This window comes from Schistocerca cancellata, chromosome 6 (assembly GCF_023864275.1).
Source record: "Schistocerca cancellata isolate TAMUIC-IGC-003103 chromosome 6, iqSchCanc2.1, whole genome shotgun sequence".
Taxonomy (NCBI): domain Eukaryota; kingdom Metazoa; phylum Arthropoda; class Insecta; order Orthoptera; family Acrididae; genus Schistocerca; species Schistocerca cancellata.
Window position 1 is genome coordinate 243,600,855 of NC_064631.1, and position 18,921 is coordinate 243,619,775.

At 39.1% G+C, this 18,921-nt stretch overlaps 1 protein-coding gene across 2 annotated transcripts in view; it reads left to right on the plus strand.

Annotated features, from left to right (window-relative positions):
* Positions 1 to 18,921, plus strand: part of LOC126190985 (meckelin) — a 224,027-nt gene that overhangs the window by 156,279 nt on the left and 48,827 nt on the right. For both annotated transcript variants that reach the window (XM_049931661.1, XM_049931662.1), the window contains 2 exons: positions 4,287 to 4,420; positions 17,793 to 17,973. In XM_049931661.1, coding sequence (XP_049787618.1) covers positions 4,287 to 4,420; positions 17,793 to 17,973 — 315 coding nt within the window. The remainder of the gene's footprint in view (positions 1 to 4,286; positions 4,421 to 17,792; positions 17,974 to 18,921) is intronic.

Consider the following 18,921-nt stretch of genomic DNA (forward strand, 5'->3'; position numbering starts at 1 on the left):
GAATATATGTTGCCCCAGCAAACTTTTCATCTGGGTCATGCCCGAATGGGCAATGTGCTGGGAGTGCAACACTTATGACTGACAAGAGGAAGGAATCAGGATGTGGGTGTGCTCCTCATCCGAGACCCAAATCAAACCTCATTGTTTTAGTGTAGTGTAGTACATGCCACAGTGGCCCATGGAGATGAACTTCAGGCCTGGGAGTAGGGTCTAGTCACCCATGTTGCACAAATTGAGTGATGCAATGCCATATGAGGTTCTTGCTGGTGGCTGCAGTTACGTTACATGATGTTAAGAGAAGTCATCAAATCCAGATATGAATTAAGTTGGAAACACATCAATTCATATTGGTCAAGGATGGTGTGATGTTACAAAATAAAAGTGATGTTGTTATTCAATGGAAAGTTGGAAATTGAGATTTAGCTTACTGTTTTATCAATCACAATTGGCGTAAGAATCATGGATTGACCATTGTCATAAAATATTGCATTATGAGATGTGAATAGTTTTTACTTGCAGTTTCGTGTGGCTTGAGGCAGTCACAACTAGCGTGCTATTGATTAAGAAATTGCGTTATCGTCCTTCTAATTACTTCATGATCGTAGATACGATCATACCCGGTTGTGAAGTTATTGTTATGACAAAACAATTTCCTAAGGGACCAGAAAGTTCTTAAGGGCGCAAAAACAACTGTAACATCACACAAAAGGGAAATTCAATATTAAAGCTGATGCAAGAAGACGATAAAACAGTTTTCTTTTTATCAATGTAACACGCACATTGGACTGCTGATCTTGGTGTCTGTAATATTAGCAAAATGCATAATTAAAATGAAAATAATATTGAGGAGATAATAGGAATGAGCACTGCTAAATGATTCAGTATTCCCAGAACAAATATTTATTATAACTAAAACATATATCGTACCTTAAGCTTAATACTACAATGACGGTAGATTTTTATGTCCGTATCATGTCCATTGAGCGCTCTTTTATATAGCCATTGTCTTCTTTGAATCGCTCGTGCGTCGTCACGGTAAGTTATAACAGTTCTTTACACTTCACTCAAACTTAGACATAACACGTTTATGTACATTTAGTAAAAATTAGATCAGACTACCACAAATCTGCGTCCATCTTACTCGAGAAAAACAGTACAAGTCTTTAGTGCTCAAGGCTTCATTTGTTCTCCAGCGAACAAAATAGTGAAGGATCGCATATCTATCCGTATTTTTCTGTTTATATTGCCGCCCAAAGACGACGAATTACATTATTTAGAAAATTCTACCGTCGCCATGCGACGCCTCATTATACATTAATCATTATTTATAAACAAGTATTTGCCTTCTGGCTGAAAGTATTAACTACTCGTATTTGCTGTTTTAATGAATGCAGCTTGATGGGTGTGAGTGGCAGAGCATTGGTGGACCAGGCCCACACGTCAGAGTCAGTATCTGGCCAGAATATATGTTGCCCCAGCAAACTTTTCATCTGGGTCATGCCCGAATGGGCAATGTGCTGGAAGTGCAACACTTATGACTGACAAGAGGAAGGAATCAGGATGTGGGTGTGCTCCTCATCCGAGACCCAAATCAAACCTCATTGTTTTAGTGTAGTGTAGTACATGCCGCAGTGGCCCATGGAGATGAACTTCAGGCCTGGGAGTAGGGTCTAGCCACCCATGTTGCACAAATTGAGTGATGCAATGCCATATGAGGTTCTTGCTGGTGGCAGCAGTTACGTTACATGATGTTAAGAGAAGTCATCAAATCCAGATATGAATTAAGTTGGAAACACATCAATTCATATTGGTCAAGGATGGGTCAGGTCGGATGGGGCATCAGCACAGCACATCATTGTTTATGTGTAAATTTGCTGCTTGATGGTGGATATAATATTGAAAGTTAAACAAGTACAGCATCCAGCACTGGAGGCAATGGATGGTTCAGTCTGGTAAGCAATGCTTTGGGCGAATGATGATGAGCAATAGGTGATTACCCATGACAAGACATAATTTATGTCCATAAAGGAATTTTTAAACTTCTGAAGTGCATAAATGATAGCAAGAGTCTTCCACTCCATTGAAGAATAGTATTGCTGAGGAGCAAATAAGGTCTTGAAGAATACACACTAGGACAGTCAGTGCAGTCTGTCTATTTATGAGACAGGAGTGTACCAATACTGTGGGGCATGTATCAGTTTGTTACTACTAACAGAGGCAAACCAGAGCTGAATGCAATCTTTTAAAATGTGGAAAGCTAGTTGGCAGCACGGTGATCATTTGAAACCTGTGCCCTGGCATCGTAATTGGTTCAGTGGGTGGGATTCTGTTAGGTTTGCAGTGAATCAGACATAACGGTTGATCTTACCCAGAAACACTTGTATGTATATTTTATTCATGAGGTGCCACATTTTATCAATAGCCACCACATAATCCATTGGTTGCAGCCCATTTGCCAAGAGTTTAAACTATAAATATGTCAAGGAAGGTTGCATGAAAGAACACTTTCTGGTCTTCAGAACGAAAGCTTGAAGTTGTAGGTGATCCTGTTGAGCTGTACCTGTGATCAAAATATTGTCAAGGCTGTGCCATAGGTGGGAATACCTTGTAATAATTGGTCCATGAAATGTTGGTATTTGTTGGTATTTGGCAGTGGCTAAAGAGATTCTGAAAGGTAATCAGTTATAACGGTAGGGGCATAGGGCATATTTTAGTCCAAGCTCAGCGGACAGAGACAGTGGTCATGCGTGCTTGTGTAGATGTGTATTTTCTTCTACATCTACATCTACATCCATACTCCGCAAGCCACCTGACGGCATGTGGCGGAGGCTTCTTTAGGAGGCCTTTTGGCTGAAGTTTTTCCTGTCTGTGACAGGAGGTGAGTAGCCATCTATTCATTTAATAATATTGTTGATATGTAGTACTAGGTAAGCTTTTGACACTGCATTCAAGGGGTTTAGAAAACATGCCTCTAGGAGGTCAGTTATGTCAAATAAAGTGCCATGGTTTAATTTTGCAAAGATTTCATCCATGGTCAGTATATGGTAAGTTTTCACTTTAGCTTGTGCTCCCAACTTAAGAAAGTAGATTGGTTTAGCAAGGCTTGTGCCTGTGCAAACATTTGAAATTGCAATTCTTACTTAATTCAGGTAGATTGGTGGTCCACTCTGCATAATATTAGTTGAGGCCCTTTTTTCACTGCCAAAATTCTAACCTTGCTGCAGTAACATATTTTTGTTGTCAAAAAATGTTTTTGTGATAAAGCAAATATTGTAGACAACTCAAGATCTGCCAGATTAGTTAATGAGTCCATTTTCTTTATTAGGTGATACAACTTGGGATTTCATGACAAGAACATGGCCTTTTGGCTTTCTGAATTAGAAGCGAGACAAGCCAAAAACTGTAACTGCAATTATCAGAAATATCCCTCCCTTCATGTTGTTCATTAAATGGTGGAAAATCTGTGAATGCAGGTGGTGCGGGAGTCATTTCTGTGCATTTGTTGAGCTTACACTGCACCTGTAATATAGCTGTCATTAACTCCTGATATTTGGGGTTTGTGTTAGTCGTTGTAAGTGTTTCATGGTTGAAAATCCACACACTTCATAATTACAGAAATGTTCAAGGTCTGATTTGCATGTGACATGGGTCATAAGTTGTTGACACATTTGTGAAAGATGATGTACACACACTGCCAAGAAGGGGTGACACTATATAGGTTGCTCCTAGGAAACAGTGCAAGCTATGTTAAGACTGTATTCTACAGGAAATTCTGGTTTATACCATACCAAAGCTCTCGCTATGACAAACTGAGTCCGCATTGTAAACACCTTAGTCAATCTGAAAACGCATTCACTGTCACTCCACAGATCATGTTACACCTGTCTTAGACCTGTCCGGTGCTGGCTTATAAGTCAAATTCTGCCAAGGTCTTGTAGAGGGTGTTCTCGATTACAAGCACCCAGTGGGTAGCAGCATCACAGTGGTTGACAGTGATGTTGCACCAGGTATTTTGTTTCATAATGACACTATGTGGCACCACTACACTGTGTATAAATAATAATAATAATAATAACAACAACAACAGCTAAAATTCATCTGTTGCAATATTTGAAGAGAGTCAGACACAGTAGAACTATCCTTACCATTCTGCCTTTTGTGACCTGCAATTATAATATGATATCACTGGCATTTGCATTTTGTATATTAAATTGAAATATTTTGTGTCATAATATAATTTGGAATATTTTTGTGATTGATTATCAAATATTAACTCTTTTTTACAGTGGTTATTTGCCACAACAATCTACGAAAGATACATCAAGAATGCAGTTCAAGAATTTGTGGATCTCTGTTCTATGGCTAACATAAGTGTCTTCATTCTTGCTTCAGAGAATTATGGCTTCTATGTGCATGGAAGGTAGTATTTATATTGTCATTATCATCTAAAGTAATATTAGTGTGTAAATTGTGGGTCACAGGTAGTATACACATGTGGAAAATATATATTGATAAGAATTTGCTGGGTCAATACAGATAAGACCAAAATTCCAAAGTCATTGTCCTTCTCTCTTCATTTTCTACTGTTTTTTAGCAATTGAAATTTTCAGTGTGGGGATGTGAAGTAAAATGAACAATTTGATTACAATTATTGTATTAAAGGAATCTGTCCGTATTTCAGACACTATCCTAATTTGTGCCTCAAAAAATCTTTAAATACATTTGAAGCATAATACAGAAAGACAGGTGGCTACATATACAAAAATGCAGTTGATTCAGGCTTTACTGGTTTATAAATGCTGTAACATGAAAATGGACCAAGAAATGCAGATGCTAAAGAATACTGACAGCAGCAAATATCTTAAACTGCCAGATACCATTTTAATGAAATTAATCAATTTTTGAAAGTGTGGTGTGATCGGATACATAAAAAGAATCTACTCATCAAGTGGCAGCAGGAGGATTTGGAAAAGTCACTGAGAGCCCTGAGTCAGGGGAGACCTACTGGATAGAGAGGAAGGAAAGTCTGATTGCTGGGGACTGCACCAGATAAGAGTAGAAAATGTGAGAGCTGAAAGGTGGAAGAAAGGGTGTGCAATACGAAGATTACTGCCAAAACATCATGCATAAGTTAATAAGAGCAAAAAGCTAAGAGTATTAACACATACAATGTGCTTAACTTTCTGCTCTTATTAACTTGTACATGACGTTTTGACAGTAATTTCTGTGTTGCATATTGCCCTATCTCCCACCTTTAATCTCTTAGGTTTTCAAATCTCATCCAGTGCAGTCCCCAACAATCAGTTTTTCCTTTTCATCTCATCTGGACAATCTATCCTGGCTCAGGGTTCTAGGCAACTTTTTTGAACTCTCCACATTTCCTAAACCTCACTAGTCTTTTTCCTTCACCTCTCTTCTTTCCCCTTCAACCCTTATGCCAGACAAAGGAGCCACTGACTCTGAAAGCTTGCAAAGTTCTATGCCTTTCAATATATGTACCCCTGCAGCCACTTGGTGAGGAGATTTTTTATCTATCCTGTTACATTAGATAACATCAGAAATAATCAGTTATTGATAATATAATGTAAATGAATAAATAAAACATCTACTCACCAAGCAGCAGAAGGGGAACATACACACAAAAGCATTTAACTTTAATGGCAGAAGAGTTGAAGAGGAAAGAAGTGGGGTGAAGGAAAAGGACTGGAGTGGTTTAGGGAAAGGGGTACAGTTCAGAAAAGTCATCCAGAATCCCAGGTCAGGGAAGATTTACCAGATGGTTCTGGAGGACCTTTCTCCTTCCCCTTCAACTTTTCTGCGAGAATAAGAAGAAGCCACTGGCTCCAAAGGCTTTTAAAAGTTAAATCCCTTTGTGTATGTGTTCCCCTGCTGTCATTGGAGAGAAGATTTTTTTATCTATCAATTACATTAGATATCATTTTAATAATTGTATTCAGATTTAAATGAGAAGTCATTGTTTGTGGAGACTACAATGCAGATTTTTTTTGTCAGATGACATTGATTGAGGACATTTGGTTGGTGATGTCCATATTTATACATATGGCACATGAAAATACCTAAAACTAAGACCTAAAACTGTGTTTATGTCCTGGGTATACACAGTTGCAGCACATTACTGCGCTTCCCAATCAATTCAGTTCAGCTGCATCTGATCTATGTGTGGTTCCCAGTCATGGAAACAAACAAATCAACCTCCTGTGCAAAATAACATTTCCACTCAGTATCAGCTAAAGGAATAATTTTCAGGGTTAACTGATCACTTAGAAAGTACTAATTGCCCAAAAGTGAGCAGTAATAGTAATATGTGGTATTCACTTGTGATCATCATGTTGATCTCTCTTCAAGGAGTTAGGCTTTTTAACTGCACAGTCACATTGCATATATTCAGTAATGAAGTGCATTGTAAATAAATCATCATGATATCCATACCTACAACACTAGAAGGAAAAATTACCTTTATTATCCATTATTAAAGCTGTGAGTGGTTCAGAAAGGAGTTCAATATGCAGCAACAAAAATGTTTGATCATTTGCCCAATGTCATAAAATGTGTAACAGGTAACAAAGCAAGTTGTAAATCTAACCTAAAATAATTTGTCTTGGACAACTCCTTGTATACCATGTACAAATTTCTATTTAGAAATTGGTAACCTTTTAAAAAACTAGTTTTTAAATGTAGTGGCCTGAGTAGGTCTAAAAAGTAATGTTTTCATTAATGATGTATACGTATCTTGTAAATTGACTAATTCCCCATTATCTCAATAAAAGGATCATTCAAATGATCTACAGAACACGTAACTAACCAACTCTCTCCCTGCCTCCTCCTCCCCCCCCCCCCCCTCTCTCTCTTTTACACACACACACACACACACACACACACACACACACACACACACAAAAACTACATTCTGCTGACTATTTATTGATTCATTTGACCACACAGTGACACAACATGCTGCTGAATATATCATGCTTAACTTCAATTGCAGCATCCCACCCTTTTATCTAACTCCTACCAGAATTACTTGCCTTGCAAAAATGGCATCTGGGGTGTTGTGCAGATAGGGTATGGGTACAGGTCACAGGATGTCATTCATGTAGTTCACGCTGAGTGCAGTGTTCTGGACATTCACCAACTGTGATTTGTGATTGTACCCAATAGCACCCCTTACCAGAAGGCCTTGAGTTGGCACCGTATCTTGTGCAAATTCAGTCCCTCCTGTCTGTGGCGAATCAAAAGGCAGCTATCATTTTGAAACAAATATAACCTGGATTCATCTGAAAACACTATCTGATGTCATTCCTGTTCACGGTGACATTATTCTGCACTCCATTGTCATCTAGCACATTTCTGCACATTCGTCAAAGGTAGGCGGAAAAGTGGACAACATGCACGTAACCTGTGCTGTAATAAACAATGATGGACTGTCAGCCCTGACAGTGTACGATGTGTTACACTGTTGTGCCAGAGCTGGGGAGGAAACAGATCTACCCTGCAATGCCATTTGAATGAGGTGTCAATCTTCTCAAGGGACGATCTGAGTGGTGCAATCTGACCCATCTCTTCATGTTCTATGGCCTTCTGTGAACTATTCTGTGAACATCCGTTGCTCTGACAAAACACTTTGTCCCACACAAGCAGCAATTTCCTGGATGGATGCATGCCAATAATGCGCCCTCTTTCAAACTAACTGAGTTGATGGTACAGTTCGTGCATACGCTTGCGAGGGATCCAGCATGTCTGCTCAAATCACACTGCTCCACTACCTTTGGTTTATAGTGACAACAAGAGCTGCAGGCACATTTTACCGGTACATGGTGTTGCGCAGTATTATCGATGTTGACTTTGAACATGCTGGCCAATATGGTTCAAATGTTAATGATTTCTGCAGAACGTACTAATGTACGTGTCCTGTGAATATTAATGTCCTGTCTCTAGTCATTCAAGGTGTTCTGTTCCCCCCCGAAAATGAGTGTATCGTCTAGTCTTTTGGGAGACATTCAACATTTAAATTCACTCCCTCCAAATATTCAGTTTGTGATGGAGGTAGAAAAGGATATGACACTTCCCTTCCTGTACATTTTGGTAGAAAGGAAAGCCAGTGGAATACTAGGGCATAACATGTACCACCAACCTATTCAGCCTCCAAGTTTTCACCCCCTGGAACTTTGTGATGGTCCATTGCACATACTGATTTGGAGAGCACATATTGTTCCCAATCCTGATAGTGCACTGGGTGAACTTCTAAATCTGAGGAGATATTTATGACAGAACATTTATTCAAAGAAACAAATTCAGCATAATTTCCATCAAAGTTACTCCAGTCCAGGGAACAAAATGAAGAAACAGAGGACTCCATTATCACAATATTCTTGCCATACTTCAGTGGTAATTTCTTCAAGATTTGGAAGTAACCTTAGCAGACACAGCATTAAATATGTCTTTAAGCCACACGTGGAACATTTGAGGATTCTTTCAGAAACAATCTCAGTCTTAGGAAACAAGGCATATAAAAATGTATATTGGCTAGACATGTCACATGATGCAAGACTGTTGCAGTGAACATCATTATTATACACCCATAGGCCAAGTGGGTAACTCTGCTAGAGTAGGACACTGTCTTAGCACAAGACATCATATGATCTACTAGAAGAGAAAGAGTATATTCCCAGTTTCATCTTTAATTGCAATTGGTTCAGTTTTGACATAAATACAGCCTAGTTTTGGACGTAATTTTTCTTCTAATTTTTATCTTTGTATGAGCTAGGTTCGTGAATCAATGTGGCTAGTGATTGTTGTTATTGCGAGATTGTGATAAAGGAGTTGTTTGCTGCTTATAAACAGCTGGAAGCAGCATTGGCAACTGTCAACTTGCTTCAAAATTGCTGCTGTGAATTTTGCCAGTGTCTGTGTGGCAGGGCTGTCTTCTGTTGTTAACACATCTGCCTTCTACTTTTCCGTCATTCACAATAGAAACACTTGCATCTGGTGACAAAGTGCCATAGCTGGAAGCCATCCAGCCAGCAAGTAGATAACTGGTAAGAAACCCAAAAACCAGAAACCATTACGTAGTACCAAGACAGAAGTCTGTGAGTGTAATCCAAAATAAAAATGCCAAGTTGTTATACTAGAATTGCAATGGAGTGTGATTTAAGGACTCATATACATAGAGCAAGTGATGGCTTGGCAAGCTACATGGGACTTTAAAGCCACTTGCCAGAGTCCGTACTTGGCTAAGACCTACTTGCTAGACAGCATGCTTGGTTTACTTGCTGCTGGTGCCTCGTATGTATGTAAGCCAAAGGCTCCAACTCAGATACCTCCAACTCAGATACCACTATGGTGTCTGCCTTGAAACTGATATAAGCATCATAAGATATTAACCCGGCAGTGCACGCACCTGGAAACAGGACGGCAGTACATGCAGCTGGTCTCACTGCCCCTTGCAGTTTCTATCTTTCTGAATTTGCATTTAGATGTATATTATGGAAGGAAGCGTTATTAAATGAAGTAATATCATTAAAAATCAGTTTAGTAAATATATTTAAGGGATAAATGTACTATTTTGGTCAAAAATATTTACACAAATGGAGATACATAAAATTTAGCTGTTATCAAAATAATGCATGTATTCAATCAGATATTTTGTCGATACTGCCTTGGCACACAGTAACAGAATGTTCAAGACAAATGTATTTCTTACAGTTCTTACAAATATATCTTGTTTTTATGTTTTTGCTTCTGCAGTCCACACACCGTCCTCGTGAAGTCGCAGTTGATTCCACTTCAGAAATTTTCACTCTGCAAAGCTCTCCAATTCTCTCAGTTATCTTCCTTGGCAATATTTTTGACATTACTCTTTGCTGAAGGTGATCATGCAGAAACGCAAAAGAAAGCTGCCTCAAACACTCTCTTTTTCTGAGTTGTTCTTTCTGATTTGAGTTGAAAATAATAGCAGCATTTATTGCAGCTGTGTTCATGATGCTATAAAAAACAACCATTGGCCATCTTCTTGTGTTTCTAGCTACATTATATTTGCACTCATTCTGTCTACAACATCAACTCCATCCTTAGTAAGGTTATAGAAAGTGATAATTTCTGGTTTTTTATCATTCCCTGTATTTTCGTCAATATTTCCATTGTGGTGCATCGTTGACAGTAGTAATACCACTCTATTTTGTTTCGGCACATAAGAGACGAAGGTGCAATTTTTCTGAAACCCAAACATAGATGACTTTTCTTGTTGGTTTTTAGTGTCAATAAATCCCTTGGGACTTGTCTCTTGTTCTTCCTCAGTGTACCAATGATGGTCGTATTCTTCGTAATCAATGTGTTTGCAAGCTCGTAACTTGTAAAATAATTGTCGCAAATTATGTTGCGGCGTGTATTCAGGATAGGTTGGCAAAGTCTCTGAACAAGTTCAACTGGTCTGTTGTCCTGTCTGTAAGGGCCTTCAGGCTGTTGCCCAACATACACCTCCATGTTGAATGTGTAAAACATTCTGGCATCCACTGCTGCAAAAATCTTTACTCCACACTTGTTTGGCTTATTTGGCATATACTGTCGGAATCTGCATCTTCCACAGAATGCTTCTAGTTTTTCATCAATTGTCACATATTCAGAAACTGTATAAGCCTTATGAAAGTTTTCAACAATTAGACTGAACACCTGTCTTATCGCCGCCATGTGATCTGTTTTCTCCCTTTCCGTTCTCATTTGTTTATCGTTGAATCTGAGGCATTGAAGGAGAAAACAAAATCTGTTTATGCCCATTGTGAGATGAAATATTTCAACTCCTGTGCCATCTGTTCGCCACAAATCTTGTAGACTTAGTCGATGGGCTCACATTACACCAGCGTAGTACAATAATCTGAATACGGCCTTTATTTCAGCTTTATTAGTTTGTTGTGCATCTCTTTCCCTTGAAAAGTTTCCCTGGATACTTTGAATGTACCTATTAGTACAGTCAATGAGTATGTGTATAATGTTTTCATCAAAAAACAGTTCCCAGCACTGTAGAGGATTTGTAGCACTTTTCGCAGCACCTTTCGCACCTGGTAAATGAGTTATGATGTTATGATAACATGTGCAGGAGTTCTTTGGTGGAGTATGAGAGTTCCATACTGTTCCATCTTTACCGACAAACACATCACTGTCAGCGCCACAATCACTGTCTTCTGATTCATCACTCGACGTTTTTTGTTTGGTGCCAGAATCACTTTTCCACTCTGGGTCCTGGATTTCTTCAAAGTCAATTTCTCCATCTTCAGAATCACCAGCGTTACTTTCAGCCATTACTACTTCAATCAAGTTCCTAATTCTCTCCTCCTGTGCCTCGTAAGAATAAGCCATGATGCAGTTACAACACTTACAACACACTAAAATAAGGTACAAAGCATTAAAAAATCTGTTCTACCACTAAACTAAGCAGATACCGCAAATATTCGCGCGTAAATAACCTTGGCGGAGCTAACAATAAACTGACACCAGTGCATGCAGCTGGCCTGTGAGACCCTTGACCTTTTTGTTGTGAGCTAACTGGAAGCGCTATTGTTGAAATACCAGATACACCATACCATACGACTCCTATTACACTCACTTAAAGGTACAGAGAAGATAGCTTCTTGGAAACAACATTCAACATTGCATTAATGTGAAAATATCCTCCTTGGTCTGACAGACCACCTGTGTGTACTGACGGGTTAAATCTGTTTTAGATGTGGACAATAGAGAACCCTTGTATGGCAGAAAACTGTCACACAGCAGTGGCTGGGGGAGAAGTGGGGGAAATAGCCATTTTGCAGGGATCGTTGAATGCAATCAACTGCAAATCATCACTCATGTTGGCACCAACGATGTCTGTCACCTGGGTTTGAGACAGTTCTTGGTTCCTTCTGAGGACTGGTACTGAAAACAGCTAGTTCATTTTTGAGGTGCAGACAGTTGTTGATTTACAACATCATGTCAATAATTTATCAAGATTCTTTCATCTGGACCAAAGTAGAGTTCATCTGTAGATTTTTCGGGGTATACAACATTATGGAACACAGTGGTGACTTGTAAAGTTACCTTGAATAAATGCAGTATACAACACAAATGATCACTTGGGTGACAGAGTATGTCTGTAATGCATATTGTTATTTTCTTAGTTTTGTGGAATCTTCGAGACCTCCCAGTAGATAAAAAGTTAAAAATGTTAGTTGTTGACTGCTGGGGTGTTCATAGCAAAGTCCCAGAACTCACATCTCTCTTATACGGCTGTCTTGGAGCTGAGAGTTATTGAAACCGAAAGTGGAGAATAGGGAAACTGTAATGGCACATAGAATGTGTACCACAGGAGTTGATTAGAACCTGTGGGAGGTCAGTTTACAGCAATAGACAGAAACATTGCATCTAGTGAGGACCCAAATGAATCCAATAGCAAATTAATATTGTCTTGAAGAGTTCTGGTTAGGGAAATTGCAGCATGTTATCTTGGATGGAGAGTCAGATACAGAAGTAACATCAGGCATACCTTGTGGCAGTATGTTGGGTACCTTTCTGTTCATATTGTACATTAATGATCTGGCATAGAATTTTAGTAGTACCCTCCAACTTTGTGAGATGATGCACTTATCCATAATGAAGCAATATCTGGAAAAGCTGCACAAAGATTCAGTCTGATCTTGATAAGATTTTAAAGCGGTTCAAAGAGTGGCAACTCGCTTTAAATGTTCAGAAATGTAAAATTGTGCACTTCACAAAATGCAAATTTTCATATCCTACAACTACAAATCTATGAGTCACAATTTGTATCAGTCAGTTCATGCAAATACCTGGTAGTAAGAATTTCTGGGGACATGAATTGGAATGATGACATGGCTCAGTTTTAGGTCGAGTAGGTGACAGACTTTGAATGTGTTTTCTGATATCCTCAAAATGAACCAATCTTCAAAAGAGATTGCTTACAGGACACTTGCCCTAGCATGTCATTACTATATTTGGAGTCACTTGATGCAATTCAAAACCAAAACAGTCCAGTTTATTGACAACAACCAAGATAGAGAAGAAATTGACTCAGTCAAATCCTTAGGATTAAATTAGGTTAGAAATTTGAGCTGGCAGGCACACATTGAATACTGGTAACAACAAACTGGGCAGTTTTGCATTTGCAAAGCAAATATTGTCAACCATTACTGACACTGACACAAAAACCAGTGTGTAGAAATTACTTTTAATCTGTTATTAGATATAGTGTTGTGTTTGGAGAAACTGAAGTAACGTAGTGTAGATACTAAAAATACAGAAAGAAATCACTAGGAATATGTGTACTATACATCAGAAAGCCCCCCCCCCCCCCCCCCCCCCCCCCCCCCCATGAACCATGGTCCTTGCCGTTGGTGGGGAGGCTTTCGTGCCACAGCGATACAGATAGCCATACCGTAGGTACAATCACAACAGAGGGGTATCTGTTGAGAGGCCAGACAAACGTGTGGTTCCTGAAGAGGGGCAGCAGCCTTTTCAGTAGTTGCAAGGGCAACAGTCTTGTAACAATAACCAAATCGGCCTTGCTGTGCTGGTACTGCGAACGGCTGAAAGCAAGGGGAAACTTCGGCCGTAATTTTTCCCGAGAGCATGCAGCTTTACTGTATGATTAAATGATGATGGCGTCCTCTTGGGTAAAATATTCCGGAGGTAAAATAGTCCCCCATTTGGATCTCCGGGCGGGGGCTACTCAAGAGGATGTCGTTATCAGGAGAAAGAAAACTGGCGTTCTACGGATCGGACCGTGGAATGTCAGATCCCTTAATCGGGCAGGTAGGTTAGAAAATTTAAAAAGGGAAATGGATAGGTTAAAGTTAGATATAGTGGGAATTAGTAAAGTTCGGTGGCAGGAGGAACAAGACTTCTGGTCAGGTGACTACAGGGTTATAAACACAAAGTCAAATAGGGGTAATGCAGGAGTAGGTTTAATAATGAATAGGAAAATAGGAATGCGGGTAAGCTGCTACAAACAGCATAGTGAACGCATTATTGTGGCCAAGATAGATACGAAGCCCACACCTACTACAGTAGTACAAGTTTATATGCCAACTAGCTCTGCAGATGACGAAGAAATTGAAGAAATGTATGATGAAATAAGAGAAATTATTCAGATAGTGAAGGGAGACGAAAATTTAATAGTCATGGGGTGACTGGAATTCGAGTGTAGGAAAAGGGAGAGAAGGAAACGTAGTAGGTGAATATGGATTGGGGCTAAGAAATGAAAGAAGAAGTGGCCTGGTAGAATTTTGCACTGAGCACAACTTAATCATAGCTAACACTTGATTTAAGAATCATGATATAAGGTTGTATACATGGAAGAACCCTGGAGATACTAAAAGGTATCAGATAGATTATATAATGGTAAGACAGAGATTTAGGAACCAGGTTTTAAATTGTAAGAGATTTCCAGGGGCAGATGTGGACTCTGACCACAATCTATTGGTTATGACCTGTAGATTAAAACTGAAGAAACTGCAAAAAGGTGGGAATTTAAGGAGATGGGACCTGGATAAACTGAAGGAACCAGAAGTTGTACAGAGTTTCAGGGAGAGCATAAGAGAACAATTGACAGGAATGGGGGAAAGAAATACAGTAGAAGAAGAATGGGTAGCTTTGAGGGATGAAGTAGTGAAGGCAGCGGAGGATCAAGTAGGTAAAAAGACGAGGGCTAGTAGAAATCCTTAGGTAACAGAAGAAATATTGAATTTAATTGATGAAAGGAGAAAATATAAAAATGCAGTAAATGAAGCAGGCAAAAAGGAATACAAACGTCTAAAAAATGAGATCGACAGGAAGTGCAAAATGGCTAAGCAGGCATGGCTAGAGGACAAATGCAAGGATGTAGAGGCTTATCTCACTAGGGGTAAGATAGATACTGCCTACAGGAAAATTAAAGAGACCTTTGGAGATAAGAGAAACACTTGTATGAACATCAAGAGCTCAGATGGAAACCCAGTTCTAAGCAAAGAAGGGAAAGCAGAAAGGTGGAAGGAGTATATAGAGGGTCTATACAAGGGCGATGCACTTGAGGACAATATTATGGAAATGGAAGAGGATGTAGATGAAGATGAAATGGGAGATACGATACTGCGTGAAGAGTTTGACAGAGCACTGAAAGACCTGAGTCGAAACAAGGCCCCCGGAGTAGACAACATTCCATTGGAACTACTGACGGCCTTGGGAGAGCCAGTCCTGACAAAACTCTACCATCTGGTGAGCAAGATGTATGAAACAGGCGAAATACCCTCAGACTTCAAGAAGAATATAATAATTCCAATCCCAAAGAAAGCAGGTGTTGACAGATGTGAAAATTACCGAACAATCAGTTTAATAAGCCACAGCTGCAAAATACTAACACAAATTCTTTACAGACGAATGGAAAAACTAGTAGAAGCTGACCTCGGGGAAGATCAGTTTGGATTCCGTAGAAATACTGGAACACGTGATGCAATACTGACCTTACGACTTATCTTAGAAGAAAGATTAAGGAAAGGCAAACCTACGTTTCTAGCATTTGTAGACTTAGAGAAAGCTTTTGACAATGTTCAGTGGAATACTCTCTTTCAAATTCTAAAGGTGGCAGGGGTAAAATACAGGGAGCGAAAGGCTATCTAGAATTTGTACAGAAACCAGATGGCAGTTATAAGAGTCGAGGGACATGAAAGGGAAGCAGTGGTTGGGAAGGGAGTAAGACAGGGTTGTAGCCTCTCCCCGATGTTATTCAATCTGTATATTGAGCAAGCAGTAAAGGAAACAAAAGAAAAATTCGGAGTAGGTATTAAAATCCATGGAGAAGAAATAAAAACTTTGAGGTTCGCCGATGACATTGTAATTCTGTCAGAGACAGCAAAGGACTTGGAAGAGCAGTTGAACGGAATGGATGGTGTCTTGAAGGGAGGATATAAGATGAACATCAACAAAAGCAAAACGATGATAATGGAATGTAGTCGAATTAAGTCGGGTGATGTTGAGGGTATTAGATTAGGAAATGAGACACTTAAAGTAGTAAAGGAGTTTTGCTATTTGGGGAGCAAAATAACTGATGATGGTTGAAGTAGAGAGGATATAAAATGTAGACTGGCAATGGCAAGGAAAGCGTTTCTGAAGAGGAGAAATTTGTTAACATCGAGTATAGATTTAAGTGTCAGGAAGTCATTTCTGAAAGTATTTGTATGGAGTGTAGCCATGTATGGAAGTGAAACATGGACGGTAAATAGTTTGGACAAGAAGAGAATAGAAGCTTTCGAAATGTGGTGCTACAGAAGAATGCTGAAGATTAGATGGGTAGATCACATAACTAATGAGGAAGTATTGAATAGGACTGGGGAGAAGAGAAGTTTGTGGCACAACTTGACATGACGAAGGGATTGGTTGGTAGGACATGTTCTGAGGCATCAAGGGATCACCAATTTAGTATTGGAGGGTAGCGTGGAGGGTAGAAATCGTAGGGGGAGACCAAGAGATGAATACACTAAGCAGATTCAGCAGGATGTAGGTTGCAGTAGGTACTGGGAGATGAAGAAGCTTGCACAGGATAGAGTAGCATGGAGAGCTGCATTAAACCAGTCTCGGGAATGAAGACCACAACAACAACAACATCAGAAAGAACCATGCCACCCATTATTTACAAACCTACAAGTATTAACTCTCCCATTCTTATACATTTATAGCCCTCTTGCATGCTGCCACCCTTCAAGAAGTCAGCCACCATTCATGAACCCTCCCTCCTGCTCCCTTGCTCCACACACTATTTCACAGGACACAATCTCTCACACCGTCTACTTGCAAAACTGCCGGTTGTGGTTGTGGTTTGTGTGTGTGTGTGTGTGTGTGTGTGTGTGTGTGTGTGCGTGCGTGCGTGCGTGCGTGCGCAGAGGTTGATGAAAAGGTAGAAAGAGCTGTATGATATGGCGTTTGAGGGCAGGAAATATCTTCTTAAGAACAAGAACTGTGCATTTTATTAATTTCATGTTTTTTACTAATTAAACAAATCATCACAAACAGTTGTGTGGTGTTTGAGATTTGAACCAAAATCTTTTGTCACACAGTTGCATCCTGCACTAAGGTACGAAGACATTATGCTAAACATTGCTACATTAAGTTGTTCCTTGCTGCCATTCTATACTTAACTTCATCATATGACATCGACTGTGTTTTCTAGTCCTATATTTCTGGGAATGATGTGGCACAGTTTACTTGTGTATCTTTTGAGGATATGTCCTGATAATGTGTATTAAGAAGGCATTTCTTTTTTTTTTTCAATTTCATGTTTAAAAGTGTTCTTTAATTTTGTGAGTAGTAAGATGCACCCTCTAATGTGTTTGGTTTCTTCTGTATCATAATGGGTAGTTCAAATTTCAGCTACAACCAGTTTTTGTTTTGCTAATTGTACATTTACTAAATCATATGTATTATACCACTTATTCAAAGGCATTTTTTTGTGTCAAATGTAATTTTTTTTATTTTGTAATCAAATCCTGCCAACTTTTTCCCAAGCAGCAGTGATTTACCAATGTAATTTCTGTGCAGTATATGGACTTCACATTGTTTTGCATTTCATCTAATTAGAAAACACACTTTGGCTGATAATTATTAGATATTCCATCTACTAACCAGTGACATAGTTCTGTTTACAACACAATAAAGAGTACAAACTGCTCAGACACATTTGTCAGCTACTTATGGATGAGAAAATTGAAGTGAGCAGTTACTATATACCTTGCTTTTGGTTGCGTACCAACTTACAGGTCACCACATGGATTTGCTGATACAGACATGTATTGTATGATTAACCATCTGCAACGGGAAGAGGAGGATCTCTGTAGCCGTCGAGGGTTGCTACCAGGAACAGACCAACAGACTTTTCAAATGACTGTACCTCCTCAGCTAAGAGCATATTACAACAAAGTAATGTCTACTGTGTCACCTGTAAGTGGGAGAAGGTTTATTACTTGACTTCCACAATGATTCATACACTGTGTGTAAATAATTTGCACATAAAGCACTAATTTATGTTGCACTTACCCGTCATCTGTAAAAAATTCACTTGTTGCTAAAGACTATTATCCAGCATACCTGTCATCACTAATCAGTTTTGGAATAACTTTTAGCAATTAATTTGTAATGTGGAAGAAAATAGACTTAGTAATGAGACTCTGTCATTGCTTTAAGGGTTTTCCTTACAATGTGGTGTGTTTTTTGGCGAAGGATTGCCTCCGTTCCTGGTACTTTACCTGTTTAAGATTTTGGGAATGATATATAGAGTGTGGAGTTAATTCATGTGATGGGATTCACAACAGATTATTGGGCATTTTTCCATATGTATTTTGATGACTGCTGGACCAATTTTTATTTCTTGCCTTCGTGTTATACGTGATAAAGAAAGTTGACACAAATTACATGTGGTAGTCATAAAATTTTTATTATCATTTTGAAAAAAGCTAACTTTGACTGAGAAATTTGATGATTATGTTAGTCTTTTTTCTGCATATCCACTCTTCAATGTGACACACCTTCCCCAACAAGGTATGATTTGGTAGAGAACTTGGTTGTAAAAGTACACATTTTGGCTTATTAGGACACACTCCACGTAAAAAATCACTTTGTCCTCCTCCTGGGAACACCCATCATATGATGGTATCTTTATCTAAAAAAAGAGGAAGAAGTCACTGTACAGTTACATCAACAGGTATTGCAAGAAATTGTTAAGATTTAAGTCCATTGTATTTTAGCCCTTCTACTTACTAATGGTGAAGTGTGTCAGTCTCGAACGAGGAGCTCAGCTTTACAAGCAATATCTGCACCTGTCTAGAGAAAATGACAAGTGTAAAACTTATGCCAGTCACCCACCTAATTTTTGATAAACTGTATGAGGAA